This window comes from Stegodyphus dumicola, chromosome 5, assembly GCF_044657685.1.
Source record: "Stegodyphus dumicola isolate Sdum_Otavi_A_Nest chromosome 5, ASM4465768v1".
In the NCBI taxonomy this organism is placed as follows: Eukaryota; Metazoa; Arthropoda; class Arachnida; order Araneae; family Eresidae; genus Stegodyphus; species Stegodyphus dumicola.
In genome coordinates this window covers 172,386,357-172,413,867 of record NC_140772.1, presented here as the reverse complement: position 1 = coordinate 172,413,867, position 27,511 = coordinate 172,386,357, and the positions used below count along the sequence as shown (strand labels likewise).

At 33.6% G+C, this 27,511-nt stretch overlaps 1 protein-coding gene across 1 annotated transcript; it reads left to right on the top strand.

The window, feature by feature from the left end:
- The first annotated feature begins 677 nt into the window (after positions 1-677).
- LOC146997335 (eukaryotic translation initiation factor 6-like) lies at positions 678-1,850 on the top strand. The gene has a single exon (XM_085817383.1). The coding sequence runs from the start codon at positions 773-775 to the stop codon at positions 1,508-1,510; it is 738 nt and encodes a 245-aa protein (XP_085673509.1). The 5' UTR covers positions 678-772; the 3' UTR covers positions 1,511-1,850.
- The last annotated feature ends 25,661 nt before the right edge of the window (positions 1,851-27,511 follow it).

Below are 27,511 nucleotides of genomic sequence, written 5' to 3'. Positions count from 1 at the left end.
GAGAATATGTTGCAATTTCCTAAAATTGCAAGGTGGGAGGATATTAAGGAATGTGCACGAACTCAGTTAATACACAATTTAATATGTTCGTTATAGTGTAGATTTTTTTCTGGCAACAGCGATGTTTTTTATATATTACTTTGAGCGTGATAACGCATGGAATGTTATTCTTTTTGGTATGTTTAGAATGCTAAATAAATAAGTTCGTTGTTAATTAAAAAGGTTTTCTCTGCTTAATATATTACCATTCGTCCGAAATTATTAAATAAATCAAGAAATTGATTAATTTCAAACAAGTAAACTCTGTTGAAAAATGAACCGCCATTTTTCTATGTTTAATACCCCCAACCGATAACATATGAAGTTCGACATTATAGTCAAGCCATAAAAAAAAAGCACCATAAGTACACTCTGTTGAATACCCTCCACTAATCACACATGAAGTTTGCTGCTTCAGTAATTATGTTTGACATATACACCATTACATATAAGGCGCCATCACGAAATATCGGTGATCAAGTATCACGCTGGAAAATACGACATATCATTACGATAGTTCATCCATCTCTGCGCATGCGCTAGCCATACAATTTCGCCAAATTTAGTCGCGAGCAAAAATACGCAGGTGGTTTCTGTACTTTCAATATATTTTTTAATTTTGGCAATAGAAATAAAACAACTCAACTCCGTGAGTGTGTTTTTGTTGCGTAAACGTATGTAAGAGTTTTTAGTCAGTGCTAAGTCTGTCGGTAGTTATTTGGAGCTGGGAAGCATGGCTTTACGAGTGCAGTTTGAAAACAATAATGAAGTTGGAGTGTTTTCGAAATTAACTAATACGTATTGTCTTGTTGCAATCGGTGGTTCAGAAAATTTCTATAGTGTTTTTGAAGGTGAATTAGCTGATACTATACCGGTCATTCACGTGTCTATTGCCGGTTTACGCATAATTGGTCGGCTTTGTGTGGGTAATAGGCACGGTCTTTTAGTGCCTAATACCACTACAGATCAAGAACTTCAACATTTACGTAATTCTCTTCCAGATAGTGTCAAAATCCAAAGAGTCGAAGAACGCCTTTCAGCTCTTGGGAATGTTATTGCTTGTAATGATCATGTTGCTCTAACGCATCCTGATTTAGATAGAGAAACCGAAGAAATCTTAAACGACACTCTAAATGTAGAAGTCTATCGGCAGTCCATCGCTGAGAATATGCTTGTTGGTAGTTACTGTGCTCTGAGTAATCAAGGAGGTCTTGTTCATCCGAAAACATCAATTGAAGATCAGCACGAGTTATCATCGCTATTGCAAGTCCCATTAGTTGCTGGTTCTGTAAATCGTGGAAGCGATGTAATTGGAGCTGGTATGGTGGTGAATGATTGGTGTGCATTTTGTGGAATGGATACCACGAGTACAGAGATTTCAGTTATTGAAAGTATTTTTAAACTTGGGGATACAATGCCTTCTGCTATAACATCTGAGATGAGAGCTTCTCTGATAGAAAGTATGGCATAAATCTGTAATCTTTGAAGATAATTCACTTATATCATTTTTATTACAATAAAATTATTTGCTGAAAAATTTTTCTGAATTACTGATGTTAATCATACCATGTATACTTATTGAAAAGCACAAATATTGTTTGACCATCTGAAAAATAGGTACAGTATTTTTAATGAATTAAGTAGATCATTGCGAGTTAAGACTAGCAATGTTAGAAAATTCAAATGAATAAAAAGGAAATATAATTGTAACATGGCAGTAAAATTGAATGACTGAAATAAGCCTTTTGTGCTGTTTGTCTCATAATGATATTTTTTCTCCAATAAATTAATGTTTCGACATTTTATTTCTATTATGCATTTTTGAAGTTGATATTTTATATTTTTTACTCATCTGCTATCATCTCTTCTAGTGTATGTCTAATAATTGTAAAAAAATAGATCTTCAAAGATAATATATATTTTAGAGTGGATAACAAAATCAAATATAAAGTTATATACAAAAGTAACATAAAATTATCTTTCTTTATTTAGGTGAAACTTAACTGTAAATTATTTGCTATGTGAGTATTGATAATTATGTAGCTATTCTCTTTTAGTATGTCACTTAATTTTAAAATGTTCTTTTGTTTATATACATTATTTAGAAACTGAGATAAAAAGTATACATTTATGTATGTAAATCTGGGCAAATATCAATGTTAGATGAAAGTTAGCTTCATACTATTAGTGCATTTTGTGGCTGGCAAGCCACAGGTTTCTTTTCTTCAAGGTATAGAAATATTCTTCCAGTAGGAATAAGGCGGATTATTTAGAATATTTTTGGTTCTTTGAAGAAGAGAAATTCTGTGCCTCTCTCACTCAAAAGATGTAATATTTATGTAAAACTGTAATGTCGGTTTATGTTTCAATTTTAACTAAATGTATATTTTAAATTGATAAATATTTTTCCTCAAAGTTCGAGATGTTCCAAATTTAATTTCATAAAGAATGATGAGATAGTATACATTAAGAATAATCTAATTGTTTATAATTTCATTCTACGTGTTTAAACTTGTCTACAAAAAGAAAAAAAGTTGAAATAATTGCTTGTACTGTATTATACTGATTATTAAATAGTTGTAAAACTTAAAAAAACTTGTAGGGGTTTAAAATAATTTTATGTACATGAATGAGTATCATTTGTATCATTAGCCAATGAAATTTTGACTTCTAGCAAAGGGTGTCATAAATTTAGCATAACATAATAATTCTGCATAACTGTAGAGCAGGGCTTCTTAAACTTTTTTCAGTTGCAATCCCTTTTTATCACAGATCTTTTTGCGACCCCCAGGAACCCCATAATATTTATAAAAGTTTTGTGGGACGCCATAAGCATAGCGCAAATCCGACACACGCTTCAGTGAAACTGTCAAGTTTTTCACTTGTACTGTAATATACTATTGCAGTTTTAGGACATGAATTTCTAAGACATAGAAGAATGTGAAAATTTTAAATAAGTAACAAACAAAATGACAGCGTCATGTGCAAAGCAAGGAAAATAAACGGTAAAAGTATAGTTTAGGGTACTCCTTGGCGATTTTTGGCGGTACATGGATACCGATTTTGTGCAATTCTTTGACTCGTTATTTTGGCTTGCGAAGCAGCAATTTTTGCGCCAAAAATCGCCGCTACACAAAGCCAAAATAACAAGACAAACAAATGCACAAACTCAGTATCCATGTACACATCGACTTATTTTCACTTAAAAAAAAAATTCCCGAATTGCACAAAAATGGCAATGCATACTCTTTTAACTTTATCCATGTACACGTCAACCTATTTTCACATAAAAAAAAATCCCAGAATTGCACAAACTTGCATTGCGCACTCCCTTTACTTTGTCCATGTATCCATCGATATATTTTTCACTTAAAAAGTCAAAGGAGCACCAAATTTTACAATATAGGCAAACAAAAGATGCATAATCTCAATTAAATACATTTTAAACCAAACAATAAAATAACATAAAAAAGGAAAAACATGTTATGCATTTAAGCACTACAAAAGCAAATATTCACTTACCATGATTTTTTTCGAGTTTGCTTCGTACACCCAGAGCCACGTAAAAATCAAAATATCAGTTATTCTCAAATGATTTTTTTCAAACCAGGTACTCTTTCTGATCGAACGCTTCACATACTGATAATCTGAACCTTTCTTCCTACAAACCCATTCAAATCCATCTAAACGGTTTTTACTTTCGACTAGATGCATATCCTTCCTACATACAGGGCACTTATAATAGCTACTAATGAAACCTTCGGGTTTTCATCCACAGAGAACCCATTGGCGCCATTGCATTTTTATTCGCCAAGCTCGCGGTTCATCGACGATGAGCCGAGCCGTAAACGTGATATTTTGTAAATGTGATTTTTAGTGCATGTAAATTGAAGTTAGCAGACAAAACAATATATTAAGCATATGGTAGTAAAAATTTACAGATAATAAGCATGTAGATGTAAAACTAACCGGTTTAACGTGATATACGATCAAGTTGGCACAGAAAAGAATGTATTAAGCATAAGACAATATATAAGCATTTATAATGGAAATAAAAATTCATTTAAAAAATATAAATGAGTATTAATGTACTGAAATTACCTGGTTAAATGTAAAAAATTTGTCTTAAATTCCAGTTAACACAGAAAACAATATATTCCTTACGCCAGCAGTGGTTTGATGACCATGGTGATGCATCAAACTATTCTGTCATATTAGATAATCAATAATATTTCAATTTAATCATCTATTTATGTCACACCTGCCCTCCTCTGAAAGGTTATTGTTAGAAAAGCATTAACAATATATTATCTTGTTGAAATTTTACTCCATAAAAATTGATTTATTCTCATAATTTTAGATGAAAATACCAATAATAAAAATAAAAGCATTACTTAATTATTTAAAATGCACATTTTTGCGGCCTATGGAAACAAATTATTTTGGAGGTTGAAAACCTCATGGTTCTTAAGAGCTGTTAATAATTAAGAACACAACGTGAACAGCCGTGTTACAAATTAGCATTCACCCCTCCTTTCATCCCGAACCGAGAACCGACATCTATCTACGAAAATATTTCTATCTTTTCGTTGTTAAAAATTTCAGAAAAAATAATAATAAATAAGAGAAGAATAATATAAATCTGCAAATGCGAACAACGACAGTGATAAGTCAACAAAATGAACGCAAGAGGAATGGTTGCAAACTTCGAACAAGGAAATATGATAAATCCGCTGGGTTACCAGGTTTGAACTATTATCGCCAAAGTTGGCGATGTTTACATTTACCGGGTTCTCTGCGGAAGTGCTTCCAAACCTTCATTTACACACCAGTCAATTAAAGTTCTTTTCCCCTTTCGCTCCAAATTGTGGAGAAACTTCAAATTAATCTTACTACATTCGTCCATTCTACCATCTAAAGAATCAAACCAACACACACCACAAAAACGCTTACAAAACATCCCATGATTCAAAATTTCCCAGAATCATGCACCCGATTGCGTCACAATAGGGTTTCCATAACATTCAACTACTCAGGCTACCATAAATGAAACAACAACTTGGCGATAAATCAAACAACAACTTCGGCATAATACAAGGGGTACCTTAAAGTCTACTCTACCCAAATGAACATTTATATTATTAAAAGAATGTGTCAAAATGTTTTCGGTTTTACCTTTGTCTGTAATATCTTATATTTATCTAGTTTCAGATACATTGTGTAAAGATATTTGGTAATTGTAAAATTATTATAATAAGTTAAAGAAATATCAAAACTGCTACAATTTTTGGTGACCCCCTGCTGCAGGTCCCGTTATCAGGTTCAATGTTCCTTCTAACCTTCTTCGGGAACATACAAGGACCTGACTCGGAACAGAGAGCTTACTAAAACTATGTTCACTAATTGTGGTAAGTAGACAGGATACAGACGAAGGGTATACAAAACCCTTTATTTTTCTCTATATACAATAACTTCCGTACTTCGGAATACACTGACCCGCCACTCGGGGTCTAACGTAAAAGTATAAAAAATAAAACTAAACTCTAATTTAACTTTAGAATAATACACATGGAAGATTGGCCTTATAATAACAGGAAGCGTATGTAGCACAGAGACTGTGAACACTACAATACGTTTAATTTATCAAGAGGATTAAAACCTCTGGCCTGGAAGGCAAACAGCAACTGCGTAACTTCTAAGGTAAGCGGCCTGCTTCGAACTCACTGCTTCCTCTCTTTCGCTTGGCAAAAAGGCCACACTTAAATACTTGGCGTTCGCCAGACAAACTTTGCATAAAAACCTTCCCGCTTATAATTCTGGCCGGAAGTAGAAAATAAGAAGTGATAGTAAAGATTTAAAATAAAATAAACGTTAGTAAAACTTAAGATCCTTACATACTTCCCGCCAGAGTTAATTAGTTTGAAACTGAGGTCTAAAACGACCTTGTTGAAAACTTTTAGCTCTAGAATCTAATGCGAGGCCAATCTTTTACAAACATAACTTCGCTAGAAACTAGAAATTTAAAAGAAAGAAATTTGTTACAATAGCAGCTCCCAGGATACAAAAATTTTTTTTTCATCCGTACTGCATCTAAACAGGAGCTCTGGAAGGAAAACTAGTTTAATGAAATGTTACACAATGACATTGTAAATAACATATAGAATATACTTCTCTTAACATTCTTATTTCATTCATGACTATTTTAATTATCTCTCCCCGTGCTCTCTGACATGTGTTGTAAAAGAACACCAAACACGAATGTGTTTCTGTCTATGTGTTCAACACTTCCTCTTACAATCAAAACACTAACGTGTTAAAATTCAACATAACGAGACCTCTTAACACACCCTAATTTCAACTCTAAACCCTGAGGTACTATTCTAAAAGTGGCTAACTCTAAAGTGTAGCGTCAGAGAGCCTAACTACATCATTCAACCTTTAACACATATTCGCCATGATTTAGTCTTTACAGTCACACGAATAACAAATTTTTAACATTACTTTCACTTTTACTATATCACGGTATTTCTTAACATTTAAAATAACAGTTCACATTGTATATAAGAACATATCAACATGCTGTTAATTTTACACATTTGAAAACATACATTAGTAGTACATTGTTAACTTCTATTCTTTTCAAAGCAAGTGCCAATTCTTTCTACATTGAAATACTACATTTCAAAAAAAGTCTTTCAGACTAAAACTTCTCTCTTGCTAGAATGTTTTAAATAAAATTTATACAATAACTTTTTACAATATTTAAGTCTTTACACAACGCTATTATACATCAACTTTAGTTTTACGCGCGAGTAATTAAAAACATAATAAGAAAATCGGTCACAACTCATTTCTTGCCCTTTTGGCGATAAAGATAGACCTCACATGAGGTAAAACTTCTTGAAATCTGCCACTTGCAGTAAGAATGAAAGATTAACTTAAGTTTGCAAAGTAACATAAAATTTTACTTATCTTTGTAATATTCGGACATCCTTTTCTGGGCCCAGTCTTTAAAGGTACTGCAGATAGTAGTTTGATTTATCCTCCTTCTTGTACGGGCTCGCCCTTCAGTGCTTTCCTCTGGAAGCTTCCTTTTTTCGCCAGTTCGGCCACCCTTGAATACTTTCCTTTTCTCCTCTGCTTGTGGTCTTCGCCGTTTGATGGCAGCTGGTCTTGGCGGAACCGGGAAATTTCTTCCGTGTTCTTGCTTGGACCTCGTTGCTGGCTGTTCAAATTTTCCTTGTAACTTTTCCTCCGCCGCTGATGGCCCTTCCGCAGTTCGGCGACTTTTGCTGCGGAGAGTTCTGTCGGATGAGTAGATCTTCCATTTTAAAGCCGGGTTATAGTTGCCGTCATTTCTCCTGGTTCTCTTCACATACGTCGCCCTTCTCCCTTCTTCATTCTGGGGGTGTTCGTGAACTCTCTTTTCTGGATGGTGGAACGGCTTCTTTTTCTTGTTACCTTCAATTTTTCCGCGGGGCAATTTTCTTTTCACTTGCTTCTGTCTCTCATTGGCTTGCCCTTGTACTTGTCGTTTTTCCACCTCTGAAGCTTGTACCTGCGGTGTCTGCCGTGCCGGATCCTGCAAAAGATCTGAAAAGATTTGCATTTTATTACGATCGAAGTAGGGCTTGATTTGATCAATGTTTGCGGAACAGGTTTCACCATTTCTGGCTTTTAACACTACAACAGCGTGAGTTATTTTTTCTATAACATATGGTCCTTCAAATCGTGGAAAAAATTTGGCAGTTTTATCTTCTGGTGCTGAAGAAAGTGAATGCTTAATTTTTAAAACTTCATCCCCTACTTTATAAGTTACTCCCCGTCGTTTCAAATCATAATATAGCTTCTGTTTTCTTTGTGCTACTTCCGTATTCTTTTTTGCTTCTTTTATTAGTTTTTCTATATCACCCATTTTAAATTCTGGGGCTCTTTGTTGCACATAAAATAATTTATCTAACGGTGTTATAATCTTTCTGCCTAGAAATAACTCAGCAGGAGTTTTGCCCGTTGTATCATGTTTTGCGGTCCTAAGGGCGAAAGCAAATTCATTGACATAGTTATCCCAGCTTTTATGAAAATTTTTAACATAACTACGGATAATTTTCACTATATTTCTATTGACCCGTTCCGCTATATTTGATTGCGGCCGATACGGGACCATTTTTAAATGACATATGCCCAGTTTTTGGCACATGTCTTCAAATATATTACTTACAAATTGAGGACCATTATTCGATATAACTTTTAGGGGCGCCCCGTATTTTAAAATATATTTATTTAAAATAGAATCGGTAACTAATTTCGCGGAGGCTCGTTTTAAGGGAACAATTTCGGTCCATTTACTAAAATGATCAACCATAACAAGGAGATAGCGACTTTTATTTAACTGACTTTTTGGGAAAGGGCCCAATAAATCGATGCCAATTATTTCATTTGGATTTAATACTATTTAGAAACCCGGCCGGGCGGAAATTAATATAATTAACTGCTTGACATGTTGGGCAGGACTGGACATACGCCCTTGTTAACTTTTGCAGCTCAGGAAAGTAGACTGCCTCGCGTACGCGTTGGATAGTTTTTCGAATACCAGCATGAGAAGCTAAAGGGCTGTCATGGAGCTCCTGCAGGATATTTAATCTAAGACTAGCTGGGATAAAAGGTTGAAATTCGTTGTTGGAATTCGTAGTTTTTGTATAGAATAATAGACCATCTATTAGTTCGTAATGGGCTGCCCTATTTCTTATCGCCACAATATCTTGGTGGCTAAAATTTTCAGGATCCTTCAAATACTCATAAATACTTCCAAACTCAGGATCCTTACCCATTTCGGTTATTACAGTTTCTCGGGAATTTATTGTACATGCTGTAAGCATTGCCATCTTTACGGTATTGCCTTGTTCGTCTATTTTAATCCTTGATAGGGCATCTGCTACGATATTTTCCTTTCCAGGGGTATGCTTGATTACCAGATTATATTCTTGCAGCTTGAGTGCCCATCTTATTAACCTTGGGGATAAATTTTTCCCTGAGTACAATCTAGTTACCGCCGCATGATCAGAGTATACTGTTATCGGCGCCTTTCCAAAATAGACTCGGAACTTTGGCACTGCTAACAGAACTGAAAGTGCCTCTCTCTCGGTCGCGGAATAGTTTCTTTGTGTTTGATTTAAAGTTCGGCTAAAAAATGCCACGGGCTGCTGATTTTGCGAAAGTACCGCTCCTACCGCATAATCCGAAGCATCCGCTGAAATTTCTAAATTTTCATCCTTTTCAGGAAATTTCAACACAGGGGCTTGCGTTAATGCTTGTTTTAATTTTTCGAAAGCACTATTGGCTTCGGCTGTCCACGAGAATCTTGCCTTTTTCCTTTTTAATTTTAACAATGGCTCAGCGATAGCCGCAAAATCTTTTATAAAGGACCTATAATATGAACAAAGTCCTAGAAAAGAAGAGAGCTTCTTTGCCGTGTTTGGAGTCGGATACTTTTGTACAGCGATTATTTTTTATTCATCTGTCTCGATCCCTTTTTGAGATATTTTGTAACCTAAATATTTTAATTCAGGGGCTGCAAATTTGCACTTTTCGACATTAACTTTTAGACCGGCCTCATTTAATAAAGAAAACACCTGTCTTAAATCCTGTACATGTTGGTCGAGATTATCACTAGTAATAATGATATCGTCTAAATAGATAAATGTGGACTTTCCAAGAACAGGTCTTAACACAATGTCCATGCATCGCTGAAATGTTGCTGGGGCCCCTGAAAGGCCAAACGGCATACGCAAAAATGCATAAGTGCCAGACTTGGTTATAAAAGCAGTCTTAGGCACGTCCTCAGGCCTCACCCCTATTTGAAAATAACCAGTCTAAAGTCGTCATAAATTTGGTTGATTTTATGTTCCTTAAAATTTCTTCTATGATCGGTAACGGATATACCGGATATTTCGTTATGGAATTTAATTTACGGTAATCAATAGCGAATCTCCACCTTTTTGGATGCTCCAAAGGATAATCATTATTTTTCTTACATAAAACCACCGGGCTAGCATAACTACTTGAGATGGGCGTTATGATTTTTTTTACGTAGCATATCAGTAATATGCCATTCTATAATTTTTTCCTTATTCTTATCATACCGGTACGGTTTTTGACGAACTGGCAATGCATCTCCGGTGTCAATACTATGGTTAGTAACCTAAGTAAATCCTGGAATATCACTAAATAACGAAGCAAATTCACTTACCACTTGTCGGATTCTATCTTGCTAGGCAGGTGGTCAAGATTTACCATCGGCGGTTCAGCCTTTTCAGTACGAACTGGTCTCATTGTCAGCTTAAGGGACGCTTCATTAAAATCCAGTGTTGCTTGTCCGTCTGAAAGAAAATCTATCCCTAAGATTAAATGTGCTTGCAGATTCTTTACTATAAAAAACATCTTTATTTGTTCGTCCTTGATACGGATATACAAAGGTACTTTACCTATGCACTTACATTTTTCTCCTTGCGCCGCTAACACTGTTGTATTATCCGCTTTATATATGCGGTATTTGCGAAAATACTTTCTAAAAAACTCTTCTGCCACACAGGAACACTGCGCGCCGGTATCCAGGAGTGCGGTGGCTGGGATATTATTCACCAAGACTTCAATCTTCGGAAGAGTCAAATTTTTCACCATTACTGTATTTAACTTGTAGGAAGAGGGATTTTCGTGGCCTTCGGATTTCCGCACCCTCTCGTCAGCAGAAATCCGTTTTAGCTTAAATTATTTTTCCTTTCTGTGCTTTCCTTCTTTTTCCACTGGCCTTGAGACTTTTTTCCTGGGTTGCTATTGAACTGTCGACGTTCGCCGGCTGTTTTTGAATGCTTGGGTTTCCTTGCCCACTGATTCGCTTTTTCTCCGTAGTCATGTGCTTGAGTTTGCTGCAGTCTTGGCGTACCAAATTGGTTTCGCTGTTGATATTGGCGTCTTCTTTCGATGTCCGCCGTTCTTCTACTTTCAAACTGGATTGCTAGCTCAAATAACTTTTCCAGTGTAGTCGGATTTCTTAATTCAATAAAGTCTTGCACTTGGGGCAGTAACCTCGGCAAAATCACTTGAATTATTTCAGGATCCGGATGGTTTCCATACAAGAGCTTGAAAACGTGAATTTTTCTTAAAATAAAGCTCGAGAGGTTTTCGATTCTTTGTTGATATATACTGAAAAGTTCCGTTTCTAATTTCGCACGATCCCTTACAACAGGGAAGGCTTTTAGTAGGGCAGTCTTGAAATTTTCGTAAGTATAGGTGGGACTTCCTGCTTGACCCAAGAGACTTCTGCCTATACATTTGAACCAGTTAAGCGCTTGGCCCCTCAAAGTGCTGGTAGCTAAGGTAACTTTTTGAAACTCGTGCACGGGGTAGAGCATGAAGTGGTCATCCAATTTTTCCAAAAAACTGGTTACCGGTGAGTTTCCGTTAAACGTTGCTTCTGGTTTCATCGAAGCGCGCATGGTCTGGACGATGTAACCGAATCCTTTCAGGGCGGCAGCTGGCATTTCTGGATTCTGAGCCGTTTCTGCAGGCAGCACAGGTTCTTCTTGAAACTCGGCCATGGTTATTCTTCTTCGTTGGGCGCCACTATCAGGTTCAATGTTCCTTCTAACCTTCTTTGGGAACATACAAGGACCTGACTCGGAACAGAGAGCTTACTAAAACTATGTTCACTAATTGTGGTAAGTAGACAGGATACAGACGAAGGATATACAAAACCCTTTATTTTTCTCTATATACAATAACTTCCGTACTTCGGAATACACTGACCCACCACTTGGGGTCTAACGTAAAAGTATAAAAAATAAAACTAAACTCTAATTTAACTTTAGAATAATACACGTGGAAGATTGGCCTTATAATAACAGGAAGCGTATGTAGCACAGAGACTGTGAACACTACAATACGTTTAATTTATCAAAAGGATTAAAACCTCTGGCCTGGAAGGCAAACAGCAACTGCGTAACTTCTAAGGTAAGCGGCCTGCTTCGAACTCACTGCTTCCTCTCTTTCGCTTGGCAAAAAGGCCACACTTAAATACTTGGCGTTCGCCAGACAAACTTTGCATAAAAACCTTCCCGCTTATAATTCTGGCCGGAAGTAGAAAATAAGAAGTGATAGTAAAGATTTAAAATAAAATAAACGTTAGTAAAACTTAAGATCCTTACACCGTGACACCCAAGGGGTAGTAACTCACAGTTTAAGAAACTACTGTAGAGGATTGTATACAAAGAGAAAGTATACATGTTTCAGAAATAAACAGTAAAAAGAAAAGGAAAAAAAAAACTATGAATTAAATATATTATTTAAATTGTGTCAATGAGTGCTGATAACCAGAAGTATTGCATAGAGCTACAAAAAAGCAAGTCCAACTGTCACCTGCATATCTTTTATCGATGCTATTAATTTTTTTAATCATGTTACACTCTGAAAGGAAATTAATTCCTAAAAAGAGAACGTAAGAAATAAAGCACCAAGAAATTCATACAGAAAGTATGTGATTGATTGTTTATCATGAAAATGCTTAGGTAAAAAAAAAAAAAAAAAAAAAAAAAACTTTCACTTTTCTCCAAATGTTATACAGGTTCAGCATTGCCAAAAATTTTTGATTTCAAGCCAGGACTGTGGAGTCGGAGTCGGGCAGATTCTGGGGTAAAATGAGTCGGAGCTGGAGTCGCTAAAAACAGGTCGACTCCGCTCCAGTTTTTGTTGGACAGTTTAAATTTGAAATGAAATTTAAATGAATTAAAAAAAATTAATGACAAGTTGAGTTATTATTTTTATTTATAGACTATACACATTAATAAATAGTTATTTTCTATTGTATTGACATATTAATAAATATAAGAGAAGGATGGATGTGATATTTGCCATTAGTGAATTAACTATTCATTTAGTTACAAATCTCTGTAGTAAATTTAGGTGAGCAACAATAGCAGCAAGAACTCCCAAAATTGATACCATTCTTAGGAAGTAAGCAGGAAAAGAAGCAATTATTGATCAAGCAACTCAATAAGGAAGTACATATTTGATGATAAAAAGGCTTTTAGAATTAAGAAATTTTTTAGAAGATGTAGATAACCCAATGTTTCACTAACAGAAAGACTATGGAATGTTTTTGCAGAATTGGAAACTCTTCTTTCTACACTGTATATAGCCAAAAAAAAAAAAAAAAGCTGCAATCTGAAGAATTGACAGGAGGCAAGAATGGAAGAATATGATGTTTGTTCTTTTTGAAATGGAGTGTTTATTGCAGAAAGAATCTTTTCTTCAATGAAGAAAAGAGAAACTATTTTGCTAGACAATGTGATCTTGCTGCGTTCAATATATGTAGATCCGAAACATCGAATTTTCTTGGATGATGAACAAATTAAAAAGGCAAAGAAAGCCATCTATGAACTCTCATTAAAAATGAAATTATTCTCAAAACAATTGGAGAATTCGAATCAAACTGCAGACATTGCAACTGAGTCTATTATCCTCTTCCAGTGATGAATTAGATTTTGAGAAATATTTTTAGATAGCATTGAAAAGACTACGGCAAAGCGAATGAAGATAAAGAGAGCCTTTAGATATAAAAATGAAAACAAGATTTTCTACACGGCCTTTAAAGAAATAGAGAAATATGATTGCGTTTGCAAGACACCTCTTTTAGAACTTATAAAAATCTATCCTGAAAATTTAAAAGAAGTAGCCCTTCCTCCTACTCAAGTTAGTTTAGAAAGACTCTTTTTAGCTCTGAAGTTTATCAAATCGGATATATGGCACTCCAACAAAGAAAATCTTGCTGAAGCTATACTGTTTCTTAGAAATATCTAATGCCATTTTTCCGCTTTTATAATAAATGCTAATTAATATACATAATCTGCTATGGCATCAATTTTTTTTTTCTGTAGCATCTATTACTTTTTTTATATTAAAAAAATAAGCTGTAACCCATGTTTATATGTTTACATAGTATACAGTCAAAAGTCTTTAATCCGAACTTGTCGGGGCTTCGGCGATCCCGGATTATAGATCATCAATTTAAATCTGGTAAGATGGCATGCAGAAATTATAAAATTAAAAATATGAAACCGTAATTTATGAAATAAAGAGCAATTATGATCTAAAGAGTATCAAAATTTACAAAAAAAAAAAAAAAAAAAAAAAAAAAAGAGAGAAAAGCTTAATATTTATTTGTTTACTTTTTTAAACATTTCTTTCAACGTGCGCATGCGTAAAGCATACATTATGCATAGTCGAAATTATAAAATTGCAGCCAGAAAAGTACTTGATGTGTATTTGTGATGTTTATATTGATGAGGAATTTAATTTAAATCATATCAAAGACGGAGTACATCGAGATGAAATACAGTCAAAAGTCGTTAATTCGGACCTCAAAGCTAATATGCGTGTGCGCATGCGCAAAATACATTTACGAATGCGCGTTTAATGTATAACGGACGGTATAAGCTAAGCTAAAATTAGCTAATTCAGTTAATGTTGCAGATTGTGTTGTTCCTTAATCTTCGAATTGGATCCGGCTTATTATTTTTTGCAGACTGTTAGAGCAATTTTATAAAAGTAAGCTTGAACTTTCGATTATGTCAAATAGAATTTCTGATATATATTTACTAATATGTAAAGGATCTACAAAGCGAAAGTATGTTTCGAAGTCTATTAAATAAAAAGTGGAATTGCTGCAAAAAATGGATAAAGGCATATCCTTTGTTTATCTAACCATTCCGAAATCTGTTTATAAATTTCCAGTTGCTCCGCGTGTGTGGGGGGCAGGGAACGTCGCGGCGCGCGATGAACTGGAAGTTGATCTGTCAGCACTATCCTTATCTTCAGGGCAGATGTTTATATTTTATTTGCCTTATATGTAGGCTTATATTTGGCTTATATTACTAAATGCAGTATTTCATCTCAATGTACTCTGTCTTTGATATGATGTAAATCAAATTCCTCGTCATTATAATTCGCTTCCGATAGCGAAGAAAGTGACACAGAGGTCACTTTCTTCAAAAACGAAAAAATTTCGATTGAAAAATTAGTCGGTATTCTCGACACAGCAATTATAGGACTTGAACAGCGGAACTTTGTAACTGAACAAGAAATTATGTCTGTTTATAGAATTAAAGAGAAAGTATTATCACATAAAACGAAGCAACTTAAACAACTTACATTGAAAGAAATGTTTAATAAAATAAACAAATAAATATTAAGCTTTTTTTTTTTAAAAAAAAATTTTGATACTCTTTAGATCATAATTGTTCTTTATTTCATAAATTATGGCTTCATATTTTTAATTTTATAATTTCTGCATGCCATCTTACCAGATTTAAACTGATGATCTATAATCCGGAATCGCCGAAGTCCCGACGAGTCCGGATTAACGACTTTTGACTGTACTAGATTTAGTAAGGAATTATAAGCCGAATAAAATAAAACCATCTGCCCTGAAGATAAGGATAGTGCTGACAGAACAACTTCCAGTTCGTTGCGCACCACGACGTCCCCACCCCCGCAGAGCAGCATGAAATTGATAAACAGCTTTCAAAATGGTTAGAGAAACAAAGGATATGCCTTTATCCATTTTTGCAGCAATTCCACTTTTTGTTTGATGGACATCGAAACATGCTTCCGCTTTGTAGATCCTTTGGCAGCTCCAGAATCAGAAATTCTTTTTGACATAATCGAAAGTTCAAGCTTATTTTTACAAAATTGCTCTAACTGTCTACAAAAAATAATAAGCCAGATCTAATTCGAAGATTCAGGAACCAATACAATCTGCAACATTAACTGAAATAGATAATTTTAGCTTAGTTTATACTGTCCGTTATATATTAAACGCGCATGCGTAAACGTATTATGTGTATAAGCGTAAAGGTTTACGCATGCGCAGAAAGTTTGTAGCTTTGAGGTCCGGATTATAGACTTTTGACTGTGTATATAAGTGTCTTGGAGGACCAGTCCCCCCTCAGATGACCGAGAAGAAAATTTTTGTGGGGGTTAAACGATGAAAAAATTAACAAAAAACTTTTTAATTAGACAAACACTTATTACATAAAATTAACATTTACGAAAATTAAAAAAGTAATGATTTGTCAAAGTTCATTTTAAACAGAAGCAGTATCTCTGCTTCTACATCAATCATCTCAAAACGGTCATTCCCCTAATTTTGCTTGGTGCCTTTGGAGCTCGTAGTGGTAGAGAATGACATCACGGCATCTGGATTTCTTCACAGCTCCAAGTGATTGGCATTACATATATATATATATATGAGGGAGTCAAAATTCCAGCAGTTGGTCATTTTCTCTACCATTTCATAAAAAATGCTAATTAATATAAATAATTTGCTATGTCATCAGTTTTATTTTTCTGCAGCATCTATTACTTCTTTTATATTAAAAAATAAGCTGCAACCCATGTGTATATGTTTACATATATATATGAGGAAGTCGGAGTCGGTCATTTTCTCTACCAACTCTACAGCCCTGGTTCGAGCAGCATATGGAATTAAGAGATTATGTGATTGTGAGGTCATAGGTTGAAGCTCATATAATGTCTAATTTTTATGTCGTCACATAGGAATATCTGAGAGTTTCATAGTTTATAGATTTTAATTTGATTCTTGGTCATTGTATGACATATATTAGTTTGGAGAAAAATCTTAAAAGTGTATTGCTAATTTTCCATCACTTAAGTCTTCTTTTAATTAATTCTCAGTTAATTTAGGTTTTTATTTTCCCATTAATTTGGTAATATCGACTGTTAGTTGCTTTCATGAGTTTGGATTGTTAGCATTGTTGTACTAATTCGTTGGTGGTTTATTATTTTATTCATTGTTTCTTGCATTACTTGATTGTTAATGTTTTTCATTTAATATTCCATTCTGATATTTGAGCTAATTTACTTTTACTAATAAAAAGCTACTCTCTTTCACTGTTAAATTTGTTTACGTACTTGTTTTGAAATTTGGTTTTACTTTGATTTTCAAGTCATTTCAATTATTAGAATAAGGAGAATGAATTTCAGATATATGGCATGTGAGCAGTGGCATAGCTAGAAATTCTGGGCTTTTAAGCAAAACTTCCAATAAATGTCATATTAGTATATATAGTTATGAATTAAAATCCATTAGAATCAAATAATTGAGTCTTATTTAATGTTTTTACTATTTTAATAAGAAACTAAGTTTATTAACAACAAAACCTTATAGAAACAATTTTAACAAACATAACTAACTCAAAAGAAGAAAATGCTAATCAAATTACATTCACAATAATAAATGGATTCATGAAATACATAATCAGAGTGGCTGTTTATATGCTTTTGCGAAGGCAAAAGAATCTTGTATTTTTCAGATTAATTTAAAATGCCTTTTCATGATGGATATGGATATTAAGGCAAAAGATACTAGTTTAATCATGTTTGTCCAATCATATTTCCTTTGTAATCCTTAACGATTTTTAGCTTTGAAATACTAGTTTAATCATGTTTGTCCAATCATATTTTCTTTGTAATCCTTAACGATTTTTAGCTTTGAAAACAATCTTCCTACTGTAGCAACAGTTACAGAAATCATTAAAAAAACTGTATATATTTCACAGAAGTTGCTTGCCACTAAACGGTATTTTTTTAAGTTTCCAAATTCTTGAATTGTCATAATTTTACAGAAGTTATCTTAATGTGACTTTAGTGCATTTATAAATTGTGAAATAAATTCTAGCAACGAAATTTCAAAATAAATATCTGCTGAATTATCACATTTTTTTGTTAATGCAATTTCCTTAATGTGTATGAACCAAATTTCCAGAAAAACAATTTGATCTCACCTTTATCATACCAATAAATCAAAATTTATTTTCATTAAAATAATAGATAAAATGCATTCATTTTAAAATATTCTTTATGGAATAAAAATTCCTAATGTGTCAAAAATTTGTTATAATGACATTTTATCTTGTTTCTTGGTCTGAAATAATATATTATATTTTTGGCCATTTCTTTCAATTCTACTAAAATGTGTTAAAATATTTTTTCTATTTAAACATGCATTATTTAAATATTGTCATTAATGTATCATTAATTAAATATAATCATTAATGATGAGGTTTAAGCTGATGTCTGCATTTAGTGGAATATTTTTAATCTTCTGCTGGTGGCCATTATAGACACCATTCATAACATAAGTGAAATTATATCCTTGTCCATAACACTTTTTAATTGAACTTTCTTTTCTGTTCAAGATACTGTGAATGAGTTCTTTCGATCCTTTGGAAGAATGATTTTTTTACAGCATGAAACCCAAGAAATGTTTCTTTAATTATAAAATTTATGGGTTCTGAGTTGTGTCTTGCAATATGGGCATATGTTAAAATGACACTCATCTGATCTGTCATCAGTATATCCTGATATGTGTCTAATAATACAAAATAAAAAGGAAATTCATTTAGGTTGTTCAACAAATTAGTTCTAAATTATGACCAGGTTATATAATTAATTAATTTTATATAGTAGGGGTTAAATAACACACACTTCCTACTGGCATTTTAAAAACTTTCATAATAGTCATATTTACTTAATAATTAAACTGCAATAAAAACTGCCATTATAATTAGTAGAATTAATTAATTTTATATATATGTAATATCACTTAAGTGCACAGTCATGAATCCGGTACTATGAACTTCTGGCTGTAGGCATGGCTGGGTGGAAAGCAGGAATAAGACGACAAAACTAATTTTGGATAATCACCACCTTTATTTCTAGGCACATCAAAAATTATTTCTTTGGCAGACAAATTCCTTTTTTTGAATACAAATAATTCTTATATACACAGATAAAAAGCAACGACGTCATTTTAAGCAAGGATGCATAAGCGGCACAGAGCTGTTTGCGTGGCAGAAGTCGGGAAAAAAAGGGAAGCGTACTTGTGATTCGGTATTTATACCTCGTATATGCACAGAGCATTCTAAGGCTATGATTCGTTAGTGTTAGTTTTAGTTACCTTTTTAAAGTAGTGTTATGTAATTTGGAATGATCTTGAATTTGGGAGAACAGATGAATTTGGGGGGGGGGGGTTGAGCACCAAATCTAGAATGTTAATTTTGAGGTCACCAATTATTTTTTAAAGCTGCTATTGTATTTTGTTATATTTTACACATATATATGTCATAATTTAATGCATATCAGGAATCAGCTCGCAGTCGTCATGGGTTGAAAGCGTAGAAACGAAGATGATGAAATTGTTTTTTTATAAATTACCAATCTTTATTTTCACACCTATCCATTTAGTTTGGCAGACACTTAGTCAATCATAATTAAATATGATAAATTTCTATGTACATCACACACACACACAAAAAAGGGACAGTTCTATATTTTCCATTTTACTGGGCCGATTGACGAAATTCAAATTGCATTTTTCATGACTTGAAAGCGCGACTTGGGATATATAATAGATTTATATATAGCATTATTCTAACATAGATATTTTGACACAAAATCTGATTTTTTTTTTTAAATGACATACCAATTTTTTTCCATATTTCGATTCTACAACTCAAATTATGCCACACCGCCAAGTTTTGTAAAAATCGCACGAGAACTTTTTTAAAAAAATATTTGTGAGAGTAAATTTTTACCTTCGCCGTGTTATTGTCTGCTACTTTACTTTAACTTCATTTAAAATGAATTGTCTAAAACTGAGGAAGTTGGTTTGATGCTTATTTTCACAATGTTTTTAAGCAAGCAGGATGTTGACAGTTTGGGTCATGTCCAGCTTTGAAAAGAATAAATATAAATTTTTACATTAACTCTCTTAGAAAGAATGCTTTAAGTAGTAATTTTTCCTTGTGTTGTAAATTATATAAAGTCATCTTTAATATGGAAATTATTAAGCTTAAAAAATCTAAATGCAGTACAAAGTCCGTAATCCGGACTCGTCGATTCCGGTTTAAGGGTTTTTCCGGATTATAGATCATCAATTTAAATCTGGTAAGATGGCATGCAGAAATTTATGAAATAAAGAGCAATTATAATCTAAAGCAGGGCTGTCCAACTGGCAGCCTGCTGGCCGTATACGACCCGCCAAATTATTTTTACGGCCCGCGAGAACATTTTACTATGAATAAATTTATGTTACTAAATTATTATTATTAATATTAAAATTATTTTACTATGTGAAAATTTAAAGTAGGTACTATTTAGTTTGTGTAACTTCACTTAACCTGGCTAAATACAGCAGCAATCCATTTAACATCTGATGATGTTTGTCTCAATGATGGCGCCACATATTATATTTGTGGTTGGTTGTTTATGTATGGTTGGCGCACGTAATGCGCACACTGCCCTGCGCTATTTGGTTGATTCACGCAATCGTGCGAGTGCTGTCTTGTCTAGAATTTGTTGAGGGGTGACCGTGTTATAATATTAACTTGAATTCATATTTATTTATTAATTAAAATAATTATTGAATCTGAGTGATACTAATAAAAGAAAAATAGATCTCAAAAATCGAGAATTTCAAGATTGCTGGGAAATAGATTATTTATTTATTTTGAACAAGAATGGTAAACCACAGTGTTTGGAATATTTACAAATCATAGCTGTGTGTAAAGAATATAACTTGAAGCGCCATTATCTTTCCATGCATGGAAAAAGTATCATTCGTACACGCGAGATATGAAAATACCACTAGTGAAAAAAATGAAAAAGCAGCTCGATCATCAAACGTTCTTCTTAAGATGGTTAGTGTGGAGGAGCAACACCAGTTTTGCCAATGGCGATGTATTGGTGCTGCCCATATTTAGTCCTGTCCTGGATGATCAAACGATTTATTTTAATCAAGAACCAAAATTTCAAGAAGCATCTGTAGCTGCATCGTTTGAAGTTTGTTTAGAAATAGTAAAGGCAAAGAAGCCATTTTTGGATGGAGAATTCATTAAAAAATGTGCCATAAAAATGGCTCAAGCATTTAATGACATTGAAATGGTAAGAAAATTTCAAACAGTATCACTTTCTCACCAGACTGTAAGCCAACATGTAAACAAGATTAGCATGCATGTCACTAATAAATTAGAAAACCTAATCAATAGTTGCTGCTATTTTTCGGTAGCATTGAATGAAAGCACACACATTTCCGATACAAGTCAAATGCTTATCTTTATAAGAACTGTAAATGAAAACTATAATTATTTAGAAGAACTTTTAAAATTACAATCATTACACGGAACAACAAAAGGTGAAGATATTTACAAACAATGAAAATGTTCAGTAGAGCAGTATGGCGGATTTGACAAGTGAACTGCTATTGTAACCGACGGCACTGCTATGATGGGCAAAAGTATTGAGCTCGCGGGACTTTTTCAGAAAGAAGGAATAACATGTCAAATGTTACACTGTATTATCCATCAAGAGGCATTATGTGGTTTATCCCTACAACTAAAAGACATAATGCACAAGGTTTGCAAAATTACTAATTTAATTCGCGGCAGAAATCGTTCTCTTACACACCGAAAATTTAACACATTTTTGGATGAATTGGAAACTGAGTATGGAGATCCGCTTTTACATAGTAGCATTCGTTGGTTAAGTGCTGCAAAGTGAATAAGGAGATTCTTTATACTTTGAAAAGAAGTTCATCTTTTTCTCACAGAAATTGCCATTGATGAAAATTTAACAGCAAATTTAGTCGATAAAAATTTTATTTATTCACTTGCTTTGCTAACGGAGATTACAAATTATTTAAATATTTTGAATTGCAAGGACAAGATCAAAATGTGTGTTGCCTTTATAAATATGTTACTGGATTTAGAAACAAATTAAAATTGTTAAGGTTTAATTTAGAGCAAAATAATTTATTTCATTTTGAATCTTGCAAAGAGATATATGAAGAAATGAAGGAAAGTAATATAGAAGCGAATTTTAAAATATTTCTACCAAAATTGGATATGCTAATTACAGATTTCAATGAAAGATTTTCTCAATTTGATGATCTTAAAGCGTCTATTGATTTATTTTGTGATCCAATTAATACTAATATCAACTCTGTTGATTTTAAATATCAAATAGAATTATGTGACCTGCAGGCTGACCAATTTTTTACATTTCATGGAGTAACTGGAATATATATTCAAATTTTTAGATAAAGAGAAATATCCAAAATTGAGAGATTTTGTACTTCAAATTGTATCAATGTTCGGAAGTACATATACGTATCTGCGAGCGTGCATACTTCGATATGAAATACATAAAGTCAAAATATAGAAATAGTTTGAAAGATTCCACTCTTGAAGATATAATTAGACTTGCCACAACAAATATTGATGTGGACATAAAAGATATTGTTGCTAAACAATTACGGCCACAATGTTCTCATTAATATATTACGAATATTTTAAAGTTTTCTTTTTAGTATAAATAAAATATTTTTTTAATTAACATAAACTGACTTTTCATTTATCAACCTTCTTGGCCCCCGAAATGTTTGGTGAAGAAAATATGGTCTGCGAGCTATGATAAGTTGGACAGCGTTGATCTAAAAGGTATCAAAATTTACAAAAAAAAAAAAAAAAAAAAAGAGCATAATATTTATTTGTTTATTTTATTAAACATTTCTTTCAATGTAAGTTGTTTAAGTTGCTTTGCTTTTTGTGCTAAATGCGCATGCATAACATTAAACGCGCATGCGTAGGTTTGTGGCTTTGAGGTACGGATTATGGATCATTCTGGGTATTGGACGTCCAGATTACAGACTTTGTACTGTAATATGATTTAGATTGTTTGCACCCAATATGAGAATCGGATTACTCAGTGGTACAGGAAAAGTGCTGCTAAAGTGGTTTATTTTTTTCTCATTAACAAAAATCTTTTAATTGATACTTATCCTTTTGACATTGCTTTAAACTTTATTTATAGTTAAAATGTCTAAAAAATGAATAGCTGTCTTCAGCTGAAATGCATCTGATGCAACTGATATTTTAAAAAATTTGATAAGAATGCAAAATTTATGGAAGTGTAACAATCGAAACATCTTAATTTTTTTGTGTCAGCACTGAAAAAACAAATGTAGAAAAAAATTGGGGTAAGCAAAAATTTAAAGGGAAATCTACTTCAAGGAAGTTGGGTGTTCAAAGAGAAAAAAACACTTGGACATGTACACCAGCAAATAATAGCAATTGAATTTGTGCTAACGGAAAAGACAAAAAATGATATTATCGCAGATTAACGTGAAGAGCCACTGGTTTTTGACTATATGGTTGTATTAATTATGCCATAGAACATCATATCGTATCATAAACGGAGCACCCCATGATATTTCTCACTCGAATTATTTGAAGATTCAGAAATTTATCCATTGACGTATGGAAATCATCTAAAGACGTTTTCCCTGTTGATGAAACCAGTTTTTCCTTTTATCTCATGCCTTCAAAATGCCTAGTTTCTAAAGATTGGTAAAGGCTCCGACCAAATACTGATGAATCGGATTGTTAGGTTACAGCAAAGGAGGGCTATCTGTCTAAAAGGAGAGATGTCTTTGTGAAGAACTTTCTAACGGAAACCAGCTCGTATACATGTTACACATGAGAAAACCATGAAAACGCCCCTGCAACCAGCCCGTTCCCCAGGATTTGAGCCCTGCAGCGAACTACCAATGTTCAGTGACTTTACCGCTCGGCCGTTTGTGGGCCCTTTTGAAATGGAAGGCAACGACTTTATTTAAAATTAATGTCAGAAATGCTAAGATGTTTAAAAAAACTGGATGCTTTTTAATATACTTGCAGAATGCCTGAAGAAAAAGAACAAGCCATTAAGAAGAAAAAAAAATTGCATAAAATTTAGTAATTTTTTTTAATTAAAGTTTTTTAAATTTTACATTTGATTCTTGTGATTTCAAAAATAAAATATTTGACTAAAATATGAATAACATTTTAAGAAATTAAATGTAGGATGATAAAATTGTGTAAAGTAATGGGTATAATGATAAACTGTTTAAGGCAATGTATGCAAGTCATCCTAAATTAAAATGTTGGATATACATCTCTCTTATTTGTATATCGTTTCTGAACAGAACATTGAAAGGCATGTTAACAGTGCTTTACTGTATTTTCTCTTTTAATATATGCAGTTTTCAAATACATCGTAGTCTGGGTAACAAAGTATTCTTCCAAAATGAATTCTTTCGAAAGTGGAAAAAGAAATGAATTCTTTCGAAAGTGGAAAATTTATATTAATAAATATATTTAAAATGCGCAGTTCGAATGAATGAATAGAAAATTTTAAAACAATGATCAGAAGAGACAATGCATGCAATACAAACAATTAAAATAAAAATTTAAAAATTACCTAAAATAATAACCATGACTAAAAAATATAGTATAAAGAAAACTATTTGGGGGGGGGAAACCTGATGCACCTTTTATTTAAACTATGCGTTTTGAATGAGTAAACAGAAATTTAAAAAACAGTTATTTGAAAGAAACCATGCAACTTAAACAATTAAAATGAAATTCAAAAAAGAAAAAATTACGTAAAATAATACAAATTATAATTAAAATATAATATAAAAAACATTATTTGAAAGAAGGAACAATGTTGACTTTTTTTCCAATCACGCACAATTCAAAAAAGAGAAAGGAAAATAGGTTGCCATATATTAAGAAGTTCGCCAAGTGAACTATTCTTGGCACAGACTGAGAAAAAAGCACCAATATAAATTTTTCAATTTCTCTGTAAATTTCGCACTAAATTTTACAAAATTTAACATTTAGGCATAATTTGAGTCGTAGAATCGAAATATGTAAAAAAAATTGGTATGTTATTTCAGAAAAAGTTTTATTTTGTGTCAAAATACCTATGTTAGAGTAGTGCTATATATAAATCTAATACACATCCTACATGCCAAGTCTCGCTTTTGAGACATGAAAAACACTATTTGAATTTCGTCAATTGGCCCAGGAGAACAGGAGATCTAAAACTGTCACCCCCATTTTTTGTGCGCAGTGTACATTAGTTTTTAAAAGAAATGACATAGGCATTTTAGAAGCGAAGCAACGTACTATTGGCAGAGCAGCAGTTAGGGAAGAGAAGAATCAAGTAATTAATTGGCCAGCAGTATTTATATTGAAGTAGATGCAATTGTACAGACAAGCTATAATTGGTTAATATTAGTATTAGTTACCTTTTTCAAGCTGTGTTATATAACATGGAAGTATTTCGAATGTGAGAGAACACCAAATCTAGAATAATTCATTTTGAGGTCGGCAATTATTCTCAAAGCACCTATTGTATTTTGTATATCTTACATGCACATACATATATATATATATATATGTGTGTGTGTGTGTGTGTGTGATGCACCTTTGTGATGAAAAAATGTAGCAATGTTGGCATAGAACATAGAATGTTGAATCTGTGATAAACAATAGAACATAGAATGTTGAATCTGTAATAAACAACAAATTTGGCTGTCACCGATTAATATTCATCTTTATTTCCATTGACATTTGCAGCCATAATATACTTAGCACTTTAATCATGCCTATTTCAACAACATTTACCTTTTTGATATGTTGTGATAGGAAGAAAGCAGAGTGAAATAGTGTGTTAATGGAAAATAGAGGTAGAAGGTAACCTGCACAGTTATTCAACATGGAAGCTCACCAAGAGAAGATTTAAGTTGCTTATTAATAATACTAGATAATACTTATTCACAGGAAGTTTCAGTTTTCGAAAAGTTCCAAATTAGCTACTTCATCAGTGTTACATAGGGCAGAAAAAGGCATTATTATTTTTAGTATAAAGAGGAAGGAGAATGAAGAGGCTGTTGCTACTTTAAGTTATAATTTTGATTTAAATATTTTTTATCTTACACACACACATGCATGCATATATGAAAAAGGCAAAAGAACGGAGGAGTTAATACTCCGTTGGACCCCTTCTAGCGCGAATGCACGATGCGATACGATCGGGCATTGAGTCATACAAGTTCTGTATGATGTCTTGAGACATTTCGTTCCATATTTGCTGTAACCTAGCTTCTAGTTCGTTCAAACTCATGGGATGCCCAACTTGTCATCCCAAATGATCCCAGATATGCTCGATTGGAGATAAATCTGGGGATCGGGCAGACCAAGGAAGGGTAGTAACAGTGCGGAGACAGTCTTGTGACACCCTTGCCGCATGAGGCCGAGCATTGTCTTGTTGAAAAAGGGCTCCTGGGAGCCGTTGCATGAGTGGCAACACATGTGGTGGTAGGGTTTCATGAACATACCGCTGGGCTGTCATGGTGTCATGGAACAATACTAGGGGTGACCGTGTATTGTAGGCAATGGCACCCCATACAATCACACCAGCTCTGGGAGTGATGTGTCACGGTATGGCAAAAGCAGGACTGAGGCATTCACCACGGGCTCTCCACACACAAACATGATTGTCATCACTGCCAGGATTGAATCTGGATTCGTCGTTAAAGACGACCTGGTTCCATTCCGCTGCAGTCCAGTTTCCTCATGCTTGACACCACTCCAAACGGAGGCGTCAATGGGTGAGCATCAAGGACAGCACACATAATGGGCGCCACGATACCAACTGTCCTTCAGCCAGGCACCTTCGTTTGGTTCGAGAAGACACAGTGGCCCCTAGTGAAGGTGCTACCTGTGCCTGGATGGTGGCCGATGAAGCATTTGGCTGTACGTATGCATTTCTTACGATGTGGCTGTTTTCTCGACGACTGGTCTGTCGAGGGCGTCCTGAGCCTGGTCTTCGAGTACATGACATCTCTCGGTTCCACTGGTTCCAACACCTCCTCACAACACAATCAGAGCGGCCTAATTGATGAGCTACTCGCCTAGCTGAACACCCAGCTTCCATCATCCCGACGATTCTCCCCCTCTCAAACTTGGACAACTGCTCAGATTGTCTTCTAACATGGCGTAATAGCATGTCTACCTCAGCTCTTCTATTGTAAATGATTCAGCACACTCAAACAAGCTTTGGTTACCTGTTTTATACTCCACCGTGTACAACGTTCAATGCCCTCTACCGGCTATACGTAATGCGCAATCACACTGCATTTCTAATCATTTGCATATCTCCTTGACATGTACCTTCGTTGCAAGTTTCGTTACGATCCCGCAATTATTTCTTGGTGCGCTAATTTTCTTGCTAATATATGCTAATATATATATATATATATATATATATATATGTATATGTATTCAAATTATCTTGTAATTATCTTACATATATATATTTACAAGATATATATATCTTGTATATATTTAGATATTATATATATATATCTTGTATATATTTAGATATTATATATATATACAAGATAATTTGAATTTAACAAACATACTCTATTCGTAAAAAGCAAATTTTAAAATTAATTTAAATTAAATTTAATGCAAACAAATAAATTATTAATGTTGTTGCGAACTAACTA